We start from the raw sequence: 19,009 nt of genomic DNA, 5'->3' as shown, positions 1-19,009 counted from the left end.
GGGTTTATCATACAAAGAGAGATTGAACAGTTTAGGTCTATACTGCCTAGAATTTAGAAGAACGAGGGGAGATCAAATTGAGGTATTCAAGACGATAAAAAGTAGAGATAAAACAGACATGGAGCGGATGCTTCCTCTTGTGAGGCATTCTAGGATATAGGATATGTGGAGGATAAGTGGTAGCAAATTTAAAACAGGGTTGAGGAGAAATTACTTCTCCCAAAGGGTTGTGAATCTATGGAATTCATGAACACAAAGTGCAGTGGATGCTGGGATATTGAATAAATGTAAGGAGGAGTTGGACAGATTTTTAATTGATTGAAGGGTGGGGAAGAAGGCAGGGAAATGGGGGTGAGGAGAATAGCAGCCATGATTGAATGGTGGAGCAGTCTTTGATGGGCTGAATGGCCTGATCCTTATACAGTCATAGAGATATACAGCACGGAAGCTGCCCTTATATCTTGTGAACATATGCACTTTTAATTTGGGTTGAACCTCTGCACCCATTCTCCTCCATTGACTGATACACACTGTAAGCTGAAATGACAATAGGAACATTATTTCCTATCAGTTGCAGGGTTGAGAGGGCAAAGGGTCCTTTAAAGCTACATTGTACACCTCTAACTTGTATTTTTCAAACTATCCAGTTGCAAATAAGGGGCAAATGAGTTGGGAAAGAATTTAATCTGCCAACTTGAACAGAGAAATGACAATGTAGGAGCAAATTACTACAGATGCTAGGACCTGTACTGAAAACAAATGCTGGAGATCATAGTGGGTCAGACAGCATTCATGGTGAGAGAGAAAGCTAACATTTTAGAGTCTAGATGAGTCACAAAGCAATCATCACTTAAATTGGAAAATATTATTTGAGGTTTGTAGTAACCAGCATTTGAAGTAGCCAGTATGTCCACAGTGTTTCAACAGCCAACACCCTATCAATCTGTGTTGTCTGGGATGTGAGATAACAAAGTGTAGAGCTAGATGAACACAGCAGGCCAAACAGCATCTCAGGAGCACAAAAGCTGACGTTTCGGGCCTAGACCCTTCATCAGAGAGGGGCAATGGGGAGAGGGTTCTGAAATAAATAGGGAGAGGGGGGAGGCGGACCGAAGATGGATAGAGGAGAAGATAGGTGGAGAGGTGAGTGTAGGTGGGGAGGTAGGGAGGGGATCAAGCAATTACAAGGCCGAAGAGATGACAAGAGAGTTGCAGTGGGAGATAGATCCCCTGAGGTTGGTCTGGAGGGAGGAGGGTAACTTCTGCAGATTAGGCATCCTGGAAGAAGCTTCGCAGTGAGGTTAAAATTGTGATCAGAGATAATGGGAACTGCAGATGCTGGAGAGTCCGAGATAACAAAGTGTGGGGCTGGATGAACACAGCAGGCCAAGCAGCATCTTAGGAGCATAAAAGCTGACGTTTCGGGCCTAGACCTTCCTGCACCTAAGATGCTGCTTGGCCCACTCTTTCTCATAATGTGTTTATGTTTGTGTTGTTCCGTACAAATGATGATGATATATATGAAATGCTTCAGATGATTTGCTACTTTTAGGCCTCATATCAATGCATGTGGTTGTTGTTGCTGAACACTCTTCCACAATGCAATGTCCCTTTAAGACATAATTACACTCATTCCAAGGGTCATTGCATTTGCCCCTTTAAAGAGTTGCCTTGCAAAACTAATCGAGATAATATTTTGTGTTCAGTAAGAGAAGGGTCACTGTACGCATGGTTGCAAAAGTAATTTTTTTAAAATGCATGATATGAAATAATGTGACCTTCAGGTTTATCGAAGCTTCAATTCACTGTCAGTAACTGGCCATTATTTATCGAATTTTCTTCTATCTGTCACTATAACCATACAGAATGTTGCATTTTACAACTCAGGATCCTGCATCAAAGAGCACATCATAAGAAAGAGAGACAGCAATAATCATAGAAGGAAACTTTCAGTTGACAGGGAATATTTAGTGAGGTAAGAAGTGTTTTTTTCTGATAGAAGATGTGAGGTACTGATGGTCTCTGATGTGAGCACAAGCAATTTCTACTCGATTAACACAGCACTTTTAAAAACAGTGCCATATTGCTGCTATTACACCTTGATGTTCTCAGCTGTCCTTATCAATAGCTCGCACCTTCATAATGCATTTTATGAGGTGAAGATAAGTTCTTCATTGGAGGAAAGTCAGACTACGTTTGGGTCAATGATATAGGTTAGGAAGTGGTTCAAAGGACAACAGATAGAGAGGTACAGAGGTTCGGGGAGGGAATTTGGGAGCTTAGTATCTGGGCAGCTGAAAGCATGTTTATTTTCTATCCATCTGTATGACAGTTTCAGGAATTTTTCTGAGAGTTAGAGTTTGAACAAGTTTTACATCGAAGCTTTACATCATTGTTGTACATAATTATTTATCTGTAGCTAAAATCTTATGATTGGTCTATGAAACTTTAATTTCTGTTAAGTGTTCTGTGTGTTCCATGTTCTGTGTGTTCTGTTAAGTACAGAAACCTGGCAGTGCTGTCAATTTTGGTCTAAAAGACAGATAACCTGGAGAATTTTACCTATTATTATAAAAAAATAGTAGGGCTTGATTTCCAGCATGCTACTAAGTGAGAACTAACGGGTGTCATCTGACATCCTTGAGTGTGCCACAGCTTCATTTCACACTTCCAGTCAACTTTACTTTAATGCTTAGCGTGTGGTCTATTCCCCAGCAATACTCTGGTGAGGAAATCCACATGTCATATGGCCTCATAGGGTTGCTTGCACATTCGTTGTCAACTTGCTCACTTCAAAGGATGCACAGAATAGTGCCGTGCAACTAAATCTTACTTGACACCAATCACGATTGCAAAGTATGAAGCTGGATGAACACAACAGGCCAAGCAGCATCTCAGGAGCACAAAAGCTGATGTTTTGGGCCGAGACCCTTCATCAGAGAGGGGAATGGGGAGAGGGAACTGAAATAAATAGGGAGAGAGCGGGAGGCGGACCGTTATTCCAGTTCCCTCTCCCCATCCCCCTCTCTGTTGAAGGGCCTAGGCCCGAAACGTCAGCTTTTGTGCTCCAGAGATGTTGCTTGGCCTGCCAGCATCCACACTTTGTTATCTTGGACTCTCCAGCATCTGCAGTTCCCATTATCTCTGATCAATCACGATTGCTCAGGTTTCGGAATAATTGCAGGTTAGAGGCTGTGGATCAAAGTAGAAGGTTAAAATGAAAAGAGGAGCGGTGGAATCGGGCTCCACCAGAGGAGAAATGAATCATTTCAGAAGTTTAAAGGGAAAACAATGGTTCACACAAATGTGTGTGTCTGTGCACTAGTGAGGGTGAAGTTTGGGTTAGTCTCCATAATTCACAATGCACATATAGAACTATGTTAGGAAAAGCAGGGACAAGAAGACCAGAGCATTTAATATGAATTAGACATAAGGGGAATAGAGAAAAATTATTGATGGTGCAGAAACAATTGTGTAAACCAATGAGGTCATGATGTTGATTTGACTTGATGCCCTAAAATACCAAAGAGCAGCTCCATCCAAAGTTTAGCTCCTTAGCTTTTCCATCTGGTAGTAATGCAGCATATTATTCACTGTCACATTTATGATGAAGTGGCTTGTTGGGATTGAGATTTGGAGGTCTGTAGGTTTGGAAAGGACTGGTTATCAGTGATGGATAAATTCTAAAATTGGTAACCCTAAATAGGTTCAAATTGACAAATGAAATATGTAAGCTTTAGCAGAGGTCCTGACAGTTCATAAAATATGCAGTATGTCCTGCAGAAACACTCAAAAACCCAAGCACAGACCAGTCACTGCCATTTTCTACAATCACACATTTTTAGTTATGCATTTTTCTGGTCAACAGCAAAAGCAAGAGAAAAAAAAACTGACCTTTCTCTTTGAATAGGACACTTCACTTCAGTGATCACTTGTCAAGTCCAAACATACAAAGCAAGCTCCTAAATTACTAATGATTTAGGATTATTCGAGGCAGTTTTCTATTGAGAATTAGCTGAAGTGACTCTCACTTGTGCTTCCTAAATAGCTAATACATACTTAAAAGGAATAATAAGACCATTAGAGAAAGGAATATGAGAAGGACATTTGCCCCTTGAGCCTGCTTCACAGTTCAGTAGAATCATAGCTTATCCAATGCTCCTCATGTCCACTTTCCTGCCCTTTCCCCATTACCCTTGATTTCCCCGACTGATCAAGGATCTGTCTACCTCAACTTTCAATATACACAAGGTCTCTGCCCCCACAGGTCTCTGTGGCAGGGAGTTCCAAAGACTCACAACCCTCTGAGAGAAGAAATTCAACCTCATCTCATTATTAAATTGGTGCTCCTTTATTCTGAGACTATGTCTTCTGGTCCTACACTCTCCTGATGGGAAACATCCTGTCAGTCAAACCCCTTAAGAATCCTATACATTTCAATGAGATCACCTCTCATTCTTCTCAACTCCAGTGAATAGAGTCCCAACCTATTTAGCCTTTGTTCTTAAGACAATCCCTCTATACCTGGGATCATCATTTACACTCATTGTACACTCAATTAATCACACTGTGCCCCTGTTATAATTTACTGATGTGTCATTAGAACAGAAAATTCTAATGAGGTTTCTGGGGAAAGGCACCTAAATATTGTCAAATTGGGACCAATGTTGGCCAAAGAAGATGGTTATTCTCCTTAGAACTGACAAGGTGAGGGAAGATTTAATAGAGGTTTCTGAGCCAAGGTGGGTTTATATCAAGTAAGTACGGTGAAACTGTTTCCACTGGCAACACAGCCACTCACTAAATGTCACAGAATGGCAACAGAACTAGGGGAGGAACTCAATGGCCTCACAACTGTGGTATGGGGAGGTTCGGTGAATCACTTCATCTCCACCTGCCCATCGGTCTTGTAGTGAGAAATTAGAGCAAGGCTTCCTTTCTAAGGTTCAGAGTCAGTACCTGCAGTGTAGAAATGACCTCATCTCCAATCTCTTTGGTGGATACAACGTAACGGAACATACGTTCTGGGTCGATGATGGTGTCTTCTTTCTCCCAGCGGACAATGATGGGCTTCTCTCCATGTGCTGTGCAGCTGACCTCTTTCTTCTGTCCCTGAGTTGCCAGAGTGGTGTTTGGGTATGATGTAATCATGGCAGGAACTGAAAATAAAACAGCAATATGTGGTCAACCTGAGTCTCATGAAGGCCTGACTTAGCTCTGCAGTGCCTTTGAGGGGTGCAAAAATTAAACCATGATGATTAGGAATTCATATGTTAACTGTCATAACAACAATCATCATTCATATTGTTTCCAAATATTAATTACACCAAGTACTTCCAAACTATTAATCTGCAGTCTGTTAGGAAATGTCCCTGCCTGTATCAATCACATGTTCTCTATTTCCCATGGCCATCCCACCTAACCCACACATCCATGGATACTATGGATAAGTTAGTAACGCCAATCCACCCAACCTGTACATCATTGGACTATGGAAAATGAGGAAACCCACACAAACACGGGGACAATGTGCAAACTCCACACAATTGCCTGAGGTTGGAATTGAGCTTGGATCCCTGGCGCTGTGAGGCAGCATTGCTAACCACTGAGCCACCATGCCACGCTCGAGCGGTTTAGTGGTTAGCACTGCTGCCTCACAATACCAGGGACCTGGGTGCAATTCCAGCTGTGGTTAACTATCTGTATGGAATTTGTGCATTCTCCCCATGGCTGCATGGGTTTCTTCTAGATGCTCCGGTTCCCTTTTGCAGTCCAAAGATGTGGAGGTTAAGTGGATTGGCCAGACTAACTTACCTATTGTGTCAGGGATGTGTAGGTTAGGTGGATTGGCCATGGGAAATGCAGGGTTACAGGGATTGGGAGGGGGAGGGGTTGCTCTTCAGAGTGTTGATGTGGACTTATTGGGTTGAATGGCCTGCTTCCACACTGAAGGGATTCTATGATCCATGTTGCCTGGATAATATTTAGGCATAGCCCATAAGTGGCAAATAAAAATCATGTCGCTCGAGTGCCAGGCAATGACCATTTCTGACAAGACAGAATCTGATCATCTCATCTTGATAATGCAATGGCATTACTATCACTGGGTTGCTCACGTTCAACTCCCTGGGGGTTATTATTGACCAAAAACTCAACTGAACTTGTCACATACATGCAGTGGTTACAAGAGCAGGTCAGACACTCCAAATACCGCAGCAAGTAACTCAGCACCTGACACCCCAAAGCCTGTCCATCATCTACTAGGCACAAGTCAGGAGTGCAATGGAAAACTGTTTGCCTGGATGGGTGCAGCTTCAATAAAAGTCAAGACTTTAACACCGTCAAAGTAGCCTGCTTGATTGGCACCACACTCACAAACATTCAGTTACCTCCTTCCACCAACACTCAGTAGCAGCAGTGTGTACTATCTACAAGACACACTGTAGAAATTCACCAAAGATCGTCAGGCAGCACCTTCCAGGCCCATGACGATTTGCATCAGAAAGGTCAAAGGCACAAATACATGAGAACACCACCACCTGCAAGTTCCCTACCATGCCACTCACCGTCCTGGCTTGGAAATATATCGCCATTCCTTTGCTATCGTGCAGTTAAAATCCTGGAATTCCCTACCTAAAGGCTTAGTGGGTCAACAGCACACAGACTGCAGCAGTTCCAGAAGGCAGTTCACCACCCCCTTCTCAGGGACAATTACGAATGGACAATAAAATGTTGGCCCAGGCAACGATGCCCATGTCTCCTGAGCGATAAAAGAAACACAGAAGATCATGTGAGAATTTTACAAGTCATTGGTTTGTGCATTGTGAACAGTTGTGGGCACGACACTTCAGGAAGACACAGGAGCCTTAGAGAGGGTATACAGGAGACTTATCAGTTGCTGAATGTGAGAGATTTCAATTCTGAGAAGAGATTGAAAATGTAGGACAGTTCTCCTTAAAGTAAAACAAGCTAAGAGATCACATAATGGAGGTCTTTATGATGATGATGGTGATGATTTTGATAGGAGGGATAATTAAAACATATTCATTGGAATTTGGATCATGGATTTAATATAATTGACAAAAGATCTGGAATGGAGGCAAGGGGAATCATTTACAGTCATAAAATCGTCAGAATCTGGAATGTTCGACCTGAAAAGGTGGTGGAAAGTGAATCTATAAATCATCTTTCAAGTGATTTGAACTCTGGGATGGTACGATGTCTCTTCCAACCAGTACAGGCATGGTGTGCTGAATGGCCTCCTTCTGTGTATTAAGTTTCAGTCGGTCTAAGGTCTATATGAATACAATAATACTTTGAAAGCAAATTATTGGGATTTGGCAGGTCGTCAAATTCTGATAATGCAGCTCATATTTCCATAGCTGGAGGCGCAGTCAACCTTGCTGTGTCAATCAAAGGTTACATAATTCCGAACTGTGGTCTGCTTCCCTGTTGCTGTGGCAACATTAAAGAAGTAATTGGTTTATTGATTCTTGCAGATGTTGCTATGGAAGTCAAGCAAAGAAGTTAGTTGAGTATGCTAATTTGAACTCTGGCACTTTTACGTCAAGGGATCAGCACAGGCCGCTTGAATGAAACTTTCACCTATCTACTGCTTTCTTGTTACTTCATTCATGTTTGAGAACATCACTGGCTGTATCAGCGTTGATTGTCCTCATGGCCCAGTGGCAGTTAAGAGTCATGCGCATTGCTGTGGGTCTGGAGTCACATGTGGGCTGGCTCGAAAGGTCCAAAGACAAAGTGAACGTGGGCCTTACAGGAACAGCATAAACCTATCTATTACTAAAAATAGAGCTGGCCCTTTCCCAAGTCACACTGCACTTTCAAGTATGGGTCATGCTGGTTGGATTCCGGAAAGCCATTCTCCGGAGATTTACTCAATCTCAAAGCATGTTTCTTTTATGAAAAATGTATTTTCCAATCAACCCATTCAGAGATATTGTTTGCGCCTCAGGGAATATTTGAGACTTGAATCTGGGAGACTCCTGGCTCAGAGATGAGGACACTACCATTGCAGTCAGAACAGCCCTTGGTCGCAGCATGCTGAAAGTGGATTGGCTGCAATGTCAACGCTGACCCGATAAACCAGTCACTCTCTAACCCCTCACCCCTAAAAGGGCTGAACTTCCCTCCGCCAAAGTTTGGAGGGCTGGGTGTTTGGGCTATCGCTGCAGTCCATTCTTGGCTCTCCCCTCGTCCCCTGAATCAGGACTTTTTAAGCAATCATTGTGAGTTCTTGATAGGGTTTCTACAAGCCAATGGGAGCCCACACATTAATCCTGTGGGGAACGTGCAAGTTCTGCTGCAGCGATTCCAAGCAGCCACCTACGATGGGAAATCATCTGGTACATTGCAAAAATTCCAAGAAACAAGATGAGTAAACAGCAGGGTATTACAAGCCTGAGATCAAAAGAACTTTCCTAGCCGCCTGAATCCTGACAGCCGGGGTAGACTAATAAGCTGTCAAGCCCATAACTACATGCTGTAGGGTTCTGAAGCTGTAATTTTGCTCAAAGCTCTGACAATGACAGCATAGCTGCATTGATCAGAATGTTTCTTTTCTCTCATTGCACATGCTGAGACATAGGTTCACAGCCATTAGCCCAAATACTCACCAATTACCCAATTCATGGCATGGAGGATGTGAGGCGTGACGTGGCCACTTGTGTCTCACTGAAAAAGTATTGCTCTTTTTGAGCTGATGTCCCTTGGACAAGATGCTAAATTCAGGATTCAGAACGCTTGGGTCTATAGCTCATCAGGATCTTAAAGATCCGCAGGACAAGATGAAAAATGAAAAGCTAGGTTCTTGATTGGTAAGGGGTTCAAAGGTTACAAGGAAAAGGCAGGGGAAAGGGATTGAGAAACATATCTACCATGATCAAAAGGAAGACCACACCTGATGGGTGAAACGGCCTAATTTCGCTCCTATATATTATGATCTTTTGGCCTAATAAATTGCTCTCAACCAACATCGCGCACTAATTATAATAATGCCATTAACATGAGTCAAGTCAAATATAGCCAAAGATGCAGGTTTCTTGCCAAGATAGAAAACTGGTAGGAGGGACCAAGTATTAAATTGGCACAGTTATCACAGGGATCAAGCTCTACAGGTACAGGGAGCAGATAATCTGTCTGCCATCTGTGCTAACAACTGGTACGTGGAATATAGATCACACATCAAAAACACACTTGGGAGCAACCTGTCTTTGGGAAGGTGGGGCTAAATCTTACTTGTTTTGGCCAGGTGTGCATTACGTCAAGTTTTTTAGAGGGTTTCTTGTTGTAAGGCCTGGCACAAATGCTTGCTATGCCTTCCAAATTTGTCTCATCAACAGCATGATGGCTCAGTGGTTAGCATTGCTGCCTGGGTTTGATTCTACCCTCGGGCAACTGTCTGTGCTGAGTTTGCACATTCTCCCTGTGTCTGCGTGGGTTTCCTCCCACAGTCCCAAGATGTACAGGTTAGGTGGATTGGCCATGCTAAGTTGCCTATAGCGTTCAGGGGTATGTAGATTAGAAGTGTTAGCCACGGGAAATGCAGGGTTACAGGGAAAGGGTTGGGGATGGGTCTGGGTGAGGTGCTCTTTGGAGGGTGATGTGAACTTGTGGTGATTCTGTCAACTATCTACCTTGTACCTATGATGTCTCATACCACTGCACAGCAATAGTCTCCTCAGCAAGAATCATAGATTTTTAAATCTGCTTTTAGGCCCATTCACCATGCCCCATTGCTGAAACGACTTTGTAGCAAACATATACTTGCCAACGTCGGCATCTCATATATGTGCCATCTTTGAAAGGCCATCAAACAAGCAACAGCAACTTGGCATTGGCCCTCACCAGCAACGTAGTGGTACCATGTTGAGGCTGTACAGGATGTTGTTGAGGCTTCTTCTGGAGTATTGTGCACATTTCTTGTTGCCTTGCTATAGGAGCAATATTATTAAGTCGGAGAGGTTAGGTTATTAAGTTCAGAAAAGATTTACAAGGGTGGTATTGGGAATGGAGGCGTTGAATTTTTAAAATAGGCAAGGGATTTTTATCCACTACAGCACAGGAGGTTGAGGGGTGAGCTTATAGAGGTTTATGAAATCATGAGGGACATGGTTAAGGTAAATATCAAGTCTTCTCTGTCAGGTGTGGAAATTCAAAACTAGGGGGCATATTTTTAAGATGACAGGAGAACATTTTAAAAAGGACACTTTTTTATACAGAGTTGTTCATGTGTGGAATGAATTGCCAGAGGAATGGTGGATGCAGGTACAGTTACAACATTTAAAAGGCATTTGGAAAGGGATATGAATAGGAAAGTTTCAGAGGGATATGGGCCAAACGCAGGCAAATGGGATGAGTTTAGTTTTGGGAAACTTGATCGGCATGGACTAGTTGGACTGAAGTGGGAGTATTCACTGTAACAAAGTGTGAAGCTGGATGAACACAGCAGGCCAAGCAGCATCTCAGGAGCACAAAAGCTGATGTTTCGGGCCTAGACCCTTCATCAGAGAGCATTCTAGACCCTTCACCCGCCTCCAACACAAGTCCTCCTCCTGGACACCACCCCCGGGCCTCCTACCCTCCCTCGACCTCTTGATCTCCAACTGCTGTCGAGACATTAACCGCCTCAACCTCTCCACCCCTCTCACCCACTCCAGCCTCTCCCCCACAGAATGGGCAGCCCTCCGCTTCAACCCCAACCTCACCATCAAACCCGCAGACAAGGGTGGTGCAGTGGTAGTATGGCGCACTGACCACTACATCATCGAGGCCAAACGCCAACACTCTGACACCTCCTCCTACTGCCCCCTTGGTCATGACCCCAACCCCGAGCACCAAACCATCATCTCCAATACCATCCACGACCTCATCACCTCAGGGGACCTCCCACCCACAGCCTCCAACCTCATTGTTCCCCAACCCCACACGGCCCGTTTCTATCTCCTCCCCAAAATCCACAAACCTGCCTGCCCTGGTCGACCCATTGTCTCAGCCTGCTCCTGCCCCACCGAACTCATCTCCACCTATCTGGACTCCATTTTCTCCCCTTTGGTCCAGAAACTCCCCACCTATATCCGTGACACCACCCACACCCTCCACCTCCTCCAGAACTTCCAAATCCCTGGCCCCCAACACATCATTTTCACTATGGACATCCAGTCCCTATATACCTGTATTCCTCATGCAGATGGTCTCAAGGCCCTCCGCTTCTTCCTGTCCCGCAGGCCTGACCAGTCCCCCTCCACCGACACCCTCGTCCGCCTAGCCGAACTCGTCCTCACCCTCAACAACTTGTCTTTTGATTCCTCCCACTTCCTACAGACAGAGGGGGTGCCATGGGCACCCGCATGGGCCCTTGCTATGCCTGCCTCTTTGTAGGTTATGTGGAACAGTCCCTCTTCCGCACCTACACAGGCCCCAAACCCCACCTCTTCCTCCGGTACATTGATGACTGTATCGGCACCACCTCTTGCTCCCCAGAGGAGCTCAAACCGTTCATGCACTTCACCAACAACTTCCACCCCAACCTCAAGTTCACCTGGGCCATCTCCAACACATCCCTCAACTTCCTGGACCTCTCAGTCTCCATTTCAGGCAACCAGCTTGTAACTGATGTCCATTACAAGCCCACCGACTCCCACAGCTACCTAGAATACACCTCCTCCCACCCACCCTCCTGCAAAAATTCCATCCCCTATTCCCAATTCCTCCGCCTCCGCCGTATCTGCTCCCAGGATGAGGCATTCCACTCCCGCACATCCCAGATGTCCACGTTCTTCAAGGACCGCAACTTTCCCCCCACAGTGATCGAGAACGCCCTTGACTGTGTCTCCCCCATTTCCTGCAACACATCCCTCACACCCCGCCCCTGCCACAACTGCCCTAAGAGGATCCCCCTCATTCTCACATACCACCCCACCAACCTCCGGATACAACACATCATCCTCCGACACTTCCACCATCTACAATCCGACCCCACCACCCAAGACATTTTTCCATCCCCACCCTTGTCTGCTTTCTGGAGAGACCACTCTCTCTGTGACTCCCTTGTCCGCTCCACACTGCCCTCCAACCCCACCACACCCGGCACCTTCCCCTGCAACCGCAGGAAGTGCTACACTTGCCCCCACACCTCCTCCCTCATCCCCATCCCAGGCTCCAAAATGACTTTCCATATTAAGCAGATGTTCACCTGCACATCTGCCAATGTGGTATACTGTATCCACCGTACCCGGTGTGGCTTCCTCTACATGGGGGAAACCAAGTGGAGGCTTGGGGACCGCTTTGCAGAACACCTCCGCTCGGTTCGCAACAAACAACTGCACCTCCCAGTCGCGAACCATTTCAACTCCCCCTCCCATTCTTTAGACGACATGTGCATCCTGGGCCTCCTGCAGTGCCACAATGATGCCACCCGAAGGTTGTGGGAACAGCAACTCATATTCCACTTGGGAACCCTGCAGCCCAATGGTATCAATGTGGGCTTCACAAGCTTCAAAATCTCCCCTCCCCCTACTGCATCCCAAAACCAGCCCAGCCTGTCCCCGCCTCCCTAACCTGTTCTGCTCACCTATCCCCTCCTCCCACCTCAAGCTGCACCTCCATTTCCTACCTACTAACCTCATCCCACCTCCTTGTCCTGCCCGTCCTCCCTGGACTGACCTATCCCCTCCTTACCTCCCCACCCATACTCTCCTCTCCACCTATCATCTTCAGTCCGCCTCCCCCTCTCTCCCTATTTATTTCAGAACCCTCTCCCCATCCCCCTCTCTGATGAAGGGTCTCGGCCCGAAATATCAGCTTTTGAGCTCCTGCGATGCTACTTGGCCTGCTGTGTTCATCCAGCTTCACACTTTGTTATCTTGATCCTCCAGCATCTGCAGTTCCCATTATCTCTGTCCATCTGCGCTAACCACATTTCTCTGCCCTTGGCCCATAGCCTTCTAAACATTTCCCGTCCATGTATTGGTTCAAATGCCGGTTAAATGTTGTTAATGTACCTGCCTCAACCACTTCTGCTGGCAGCTCATCCATGTGCGTACCACCCTCTTTGTAAAAAGGTTGCCCCTCAGATTCCCATGTATACTTTCCCCTCATACCTTAAACTGATGACCTTCGATTCCCCAACCCTTGGAAAAAGACAGATGTATTCACCCCACCCATGCCTCTCATGATGTTATACACTTCTGTAAGATCTCCCTTTGATCTCCTACACTCTAAAGAAAAATGTCCTAGCTTATCCAGCCTCCCCTATAACTCAGTCCCTTGAGTCCAAGCAACATTCTTGTAAATCTCCTCTGCACTCTTTTCAATTTAATAGCATCCTTCCAATGGCAAGGTGATCAAAACTAAACGTAATACTCCAAGTGCAGCCTCACCAATGTCCTATCCAACTGCAAGGTAACTTCCCAACTTCTATGCTCAGTGCCCTGACTGATGAAGGTCAGTGTGCCTACCTTGATCTGACTTTCCAAAATGCAACACCTCACACTTATCTATCTAAAATTTTATTTGCCATTTCTCGACCCACTTCCCCAGCTGATCAATATCTTGCTGCAATTACTGATAACCTTCCTCACTGTCCATGATACCACCTATTTTAGTGTCATCTGCAAACTTACTAATCATGTCTTGTTCATTCTCATCTAAATCATTGACATAGATAAGAAACAGCAATGGGCCCAGCACTGACCACTGAGGCACACCACTGGTCACATGCCTCCATCCTTCCTGTATTACCCTCTGCTTCCTACTATCAAGTCAATTGTGTATCTAATTTGCCAGCTATCCCTGAATTCCTTGCGATCTAACCTTCCAGAGCAGACTGTTATGTGGAATCTTATCAAAGGCCTTACTGAAATCTATGTAGGCTACGTCTACCCCTGCGCTCATCAACCTCCTGGTCACTTCATTAATGAACTCTAACACATTTGTGAGGCATGATCTCCCATGCACAATGCCATGCTGACTACTGTTAATCAAACCCTGTCTTTCCAAATGTATGTACATCTTATCCCTCAGAATCCTCTCAAGTAACTCACCTTCTGCAGCCCTTCTTGAATAAGGGCACAACACTTGCTACCCTCCAGTCTTCCAGGTTCTCACCCGTGGCTAATGATGATGTAAATATATCAGCCAGGGCCCCGCAGTTTCTACTTTAGTCTCTTTCAGGGTTCTTGGATATATCTGGTCAGGACTTGGAGATTACTCCACCTTCATACATTCTAATACTTCCAACGCCTCCTCTACTGTGAAATGGACTACCCCAAGATATTGCCATTAACGTCCCCAAGTTCCCAAGAAAAAGCTCTCTGATGAAGGGTCTAGGCCCAAAACATCAGCTTTTGTGCTCCTGAGATGCGGCTTGGCCTGCTGTGTTCATCTAGCTTCACACTTTGTTATCCTGGATTCTCCAGCATCTGCAGTTCCCATTATCTTTGGGAGTATTCACTGACATCTTTAACCTCTCCTCATTATGATCTGAAGTCCCCATCTGCTTCACATAGACCACCATCATCCTGGTGCCAAAGAAAAATCATGCAGTGTGGCTAAATGATGACTGCCCTGTGGCTCCAATCTCTGGAATAATGAAGTGCTTCCAGAGGTTAGTTATGGCTCACATCAGTTCCAGCCTACGGAATTGCCTTGATCCCTTGCAATTCGTCCACTGGCATAAAAGGTCCACAGTAGACACCATCTCCCTGGCCCTGCACTCATCCCTGCAACATTTGGATACCTACAACACATTTCTATTATTGACTACAGCTCTGCCTTCAACACTGAACAAACTCATCTGTATACTCCAAAACCTAGGTCTTAGCTCCCCGCTCTGTAACTGGATCATTGTCTTCCTGACCCATAGACCACAATCAGAAAGCATAGGCAAGAACACCTCTACTACAATAGTCCTCAACACCAGTGCCCTGCTAGGCTGTGTTTTCAGCCCCATATTATACTTTTTATACATTCATGATGGTATGGCCAAATTCTACCCAACTCCATTTACAGGTTTAATGATGACAACCCGTGTAGGTCAGATCCCAACCAATGGTGAGACAGATTTCAGAAAAGAGATCGAGTGGTGTAAAGACAATATTCTCTTCAATGTGATTAGCCTTTAACTGGCCTCTGAAATGGTTTAGCGAGCCACTTAGATAAAACGTAATGATAGGCAGGCAACACAATCTGGTCTTGCCAGAATGGGAAAATGTATTAAAAGGGCTTAAGGACTTCAATGGGACTCACGAGCGCTCTCCAGTATTGGGCTGTTCCGCTCTATCAAACACAGGTAACCTCGATATAAGTGTGACACATTTGATCTTTCTGCATCATGTACTCCATGATAAAATTGCAGATTTATCATATTTCAAAGCAAAGTTTGTCATAGCACCCTACACACAAAATATATTTGTGTAGAGCTCCCTTTACGTTCTAAGTTTAATGGTTAAAGAACGCAAACAGATAAATCTTCAGTGCATTTTGGCATTAAACTGAATGGTTTTCACACTTGTCATGCTTCAAGTTGTGTTTCAGCTCTTGCATATTTTTAAGGTGATGTGTGTAAATGTCCCTGGCAAGGGGAAATGTAAAACACTATAAATCATGGACTTAAGCAAAGCAGAGATTTAGTGAAGTACTGTGAATACAAGGAATGCACAAAGTGGTGCATTCTGGGTTACTGCACCCCTGACGTTATTCTCACGTGCATGGGAGATGTGCAGACTGGAAATTTTACAGAAACAAACAAAGGTGATTAGGCTCTAAGTACGTAATTGTGTTGAAGAAAAACAAACTACCCCAGAAACTGTACTGTCACCCTACTGGTACAGTAACAATCACTTCTCATAACCCTGAGCTGTCATGAATATTTTCCAAATGCTTCAGAAGGTAAAACTAAGTTAAATGTGTGTGTGTCTCACACTATTATCAGAGGTGCCTGCTTCTCTCTGGCTATACAGATATCATCCAAGTATGGAATTCTCCAACAATATTTAAATTGTCAGCGCTTCACTGAGAATTATCTTGGAGATGAGTTCCCTTTTTATGCCATGTCTAATGAATCCATAAATCTGTTCTTTATATACAATGTCTGCTAAAACCAATGCTCGAAGGAAATCTAATTCCCTCCAACCCCTATTGCTCGTAAAGAAAATATCACATTTGGGTCACAATTAGAAAATTTCCAAACATTTTATACTTTAGCCGGTGGAAAGCACTCAGTTGCCGATTTAAATTGGAAAAATGAAGGTACTCAAAATGCACAGCCTTACTCTTAATAGCTTCACACCAGGTCACAACTGAATTAGCACCATGGCTCCGCAGTCCAATAATGGCACAAAAATTGCTGTTACAATAGCAGCAAGACTGATATTGATCACTGTTATTTAAGTGCAAATGGCACAGCAACTTGAAGAAAGGTCAATTGTATGTGAAAGTGCAAGAAGCCAAAACTTGCTGTCAAAGATCAGATACCTTACATCAAGCAACATGGAGTAAAAGGAAGACAGACTGGATAAAAGGAAAAAGAAAGAAAGAATTAAAACAGAAAGGAAAAATATAAGAATGTACTTTAGTTTAACAAAATTCCCCAACAATAATTAAAATCTAAAGAAATAAGAACTCCATCGTAGTTGCACGTGAGATATGAATTAAACATGCCTCAGAAAGTTAAATCAAATCATGTCAAGTCTAGAATCAAATTACTGCAGATGCTGGAATCTGTACTAAAAACAAAAATGCTGGAAATCACAGCAGTCAGGCAGTATCCATGGAGAGAGAGCAAGCTAACGCTTCAAGTCTATATACCTCTTCATCAGAGTTGAAGTGAAGTGTATGTGATGAGGTGGTGGTGGAGCGCTGGTGGAGAAAGGATGTTGCTAGTTCAGATTGTGTGATTGGAATGTGAAAATGGCAGAAGAATGCTGTGTCTAACTGCCAGACTGGAAAGGACAGACAGACTGGAAAGGCCTGAAACGTCAGCTTTTGTGCTCCTAAGATGCTGCTTGGCCTGCTGTGTTCATCCAGCCTCACACTTTGTTATCAAGGACAGACAGTCCCACTGGACTGCGGGAATGGGAGAGAGGGTGACAGAGAAAGTAACAAGTCATGTTTAAATAAAGGGAAGAAATGAGTTCACAATTTGAAGGTGTAGCTTAATATTGAGCCCAGAAGGTTGTGAAGTGCCTAGTTTGAGGATGCAATGTTACAGTCTGACCCTGGCATGCTGCAATGCTCCAGTGAATCACAATGGAGGAGCAACATCTCATCTTCAAACTGGGCACTTTACAAGCTTCTGGGCTCAATATTGAGTTCAACATGTTCAAATTGTAAACTCATTCCTATCCTTTCTTTTAGCTTTGCTTGTTACCTTCTCTGTTACCCGCCCTCTCCCCCAGCCCCCAACCCAGTGGGACTGTCTGTTTTTCCCAACTGAGATAACAAGGTGTAGAGCTGGCTGAACACAGCAGGCCAAGCTGCACCAGAGGAGCAGGAAAGCTGACCTTTCGGACCTAGACCCTTCTTCAGAAAATGTTTTTCCCATCTGACAAATACACCATTGTTCTGGCATTCTCACATTCCAATCGCTTAATCTGAACTATCAACAGCCTTTCTCCCCCCGCACACTACACTGCCCACCACTCCGCTACTACATAAATGCTTCCCCCTCCACACTTCACTTCAGCTCTGATAAAGAGTCATCTAGACTCAAAACTTTAGCTTGCTTTCTCTCCAGCGTTGCTGCTGATCCGCTGTGATCTCCAGCATTTGTTGTTTTCAATTTCAAGTCTACTTGGCTTTTAGAAATCAATACAGTAAGTGTTGATGATAGCCGGTCAACCTCTCTGGATCTAAGTATTAATTACAGAAAGTCTGGGGGCCCATTCCCTCAGTTTTAATTGTTGCTGAAGATTCTTCAAAATGAGCTTTTTTTTGTTTCGTTTTATTGCTCTATTCCTTCTTCTCTCCCTTAAACTAAACTTTCCATTACAGAATCACAGAAGAGATAAGACCAATTCAGATCAGCATGACTGTACCAACCCTCCAAATGAGCATTATGACCTAGTGCCAATGTCCTGCCTTTTCCCTGTACTCTTGGCATTGTTTGCGGTACCCGACTGGTTGCTACTCAGAAAATAACCCATTTATTCATATTTTTTAATTCTCGTCTGCCAGCCAGTTCTGTATCTATAGAATCTTGGAGCCATATAGCACAGAAAAAGGATCTTCGGCCCATTATATCAGCCAACCAACTAACACTGAACTATTGTAATCCCGTGTATCTGCACTTGGCCATTATGGCCTGACATTTTAAATGTTCATTCAGCTGCTTCTTAAATGTTACAAAAGTAACACTGTCAATCACCCGCTCAGACAGCACATTCGTATTTCTACCACGGGTGGGAGATCAAACTCTTTCTCGTATCTCCTCTAAACCATTTGCTGGAAATCTGAAGTGAAAACAAAAAGTGCTGCAGAAGCTCAACAGATTTGGCAGTGTATTTGGCGAATCAGAATTAATGTTTCAAGTCCGAGTTCCGAAGGAATTTCGCACTAGACTGATTTTCTCCAGCATTTTCTATATTTATATGAATTGTACAGAATATTTATAGGCATGAATTCATATAGAAAGCAGCCCCACTCCCTCTTTCCGATCCTGGTTTGGTACAGAAAAACTCACTTGTCTACCAAGAAAAAGCTCTTGTCTTAAATAACATGTCGTTTTATTGCATGCTACCAACCAGGCGCAGATTCCACTGATACGATAGACACTTATAGTGGTTGTAAGGAGGGCTTGGATCTAAGTCTCTCTGCTTAGAGATCATAAGCTGTTCCCCTGTCTGAGCCTGTGTGACTAACACAGTGGGTAGTGCTTAAGGCACTCCTTGGTACTAAATCTTTCAGACCCTACACTTTAACATGACACAAGCAGAAGTTTAATAATGTCTATTTAAAAATTCTCAGATGCTACTCGCATCATGGAGCAAGT

General features: G+C 44.2%; 1 protein-coding gene across 2 annotated transcripts in view; it reads right to left on the bottom strand.

Moving 5' to 3' along the window:
* Positions 1 to 19,009, bottom strand: part of LOC125457234 (cell adhesion molecule DSCAM) — a 612,502-nt gene that overhangs the window by 141,130 nt on the left and 452,363 nt on the right. For both annotated transcript variants that reach the window (XM_048541184.2, XM_059650150.1), the window contains one exon: positions 4,960 to 5,159. In XM_048541184.2, the coding sequence (XP_048397141.1) occupies positions 4,960 to 5,159 (200 nt within the window). The remainder of the gene's footprint in view (positions 1 to 4,959; positions 5,160 to 19,009) is intronic.

The sequence above is a fragment of the Stegostoma tigrinum genome, chromosome 12 (assembly GCF_030684315.1).
Source record: "Stegostoma tigrinum isolate sSteTig4 chromosome 12, sSteTig4.hap1, whole genome shotgun sequence".
In the NCBI taxonomy this organism is placed as follows: domain Eukaryota; kingdom Metazoa; phylum Chordata; class Chondrichthyes; order Orectolobiformes; family Stegostomatidae; genus Stegostoma; species Stegostoma tigrinum.
Note: the sequence above shows the minus strand (reverse complement) of the source record. Positions and strands in the feature narration are given on the sequence as shown.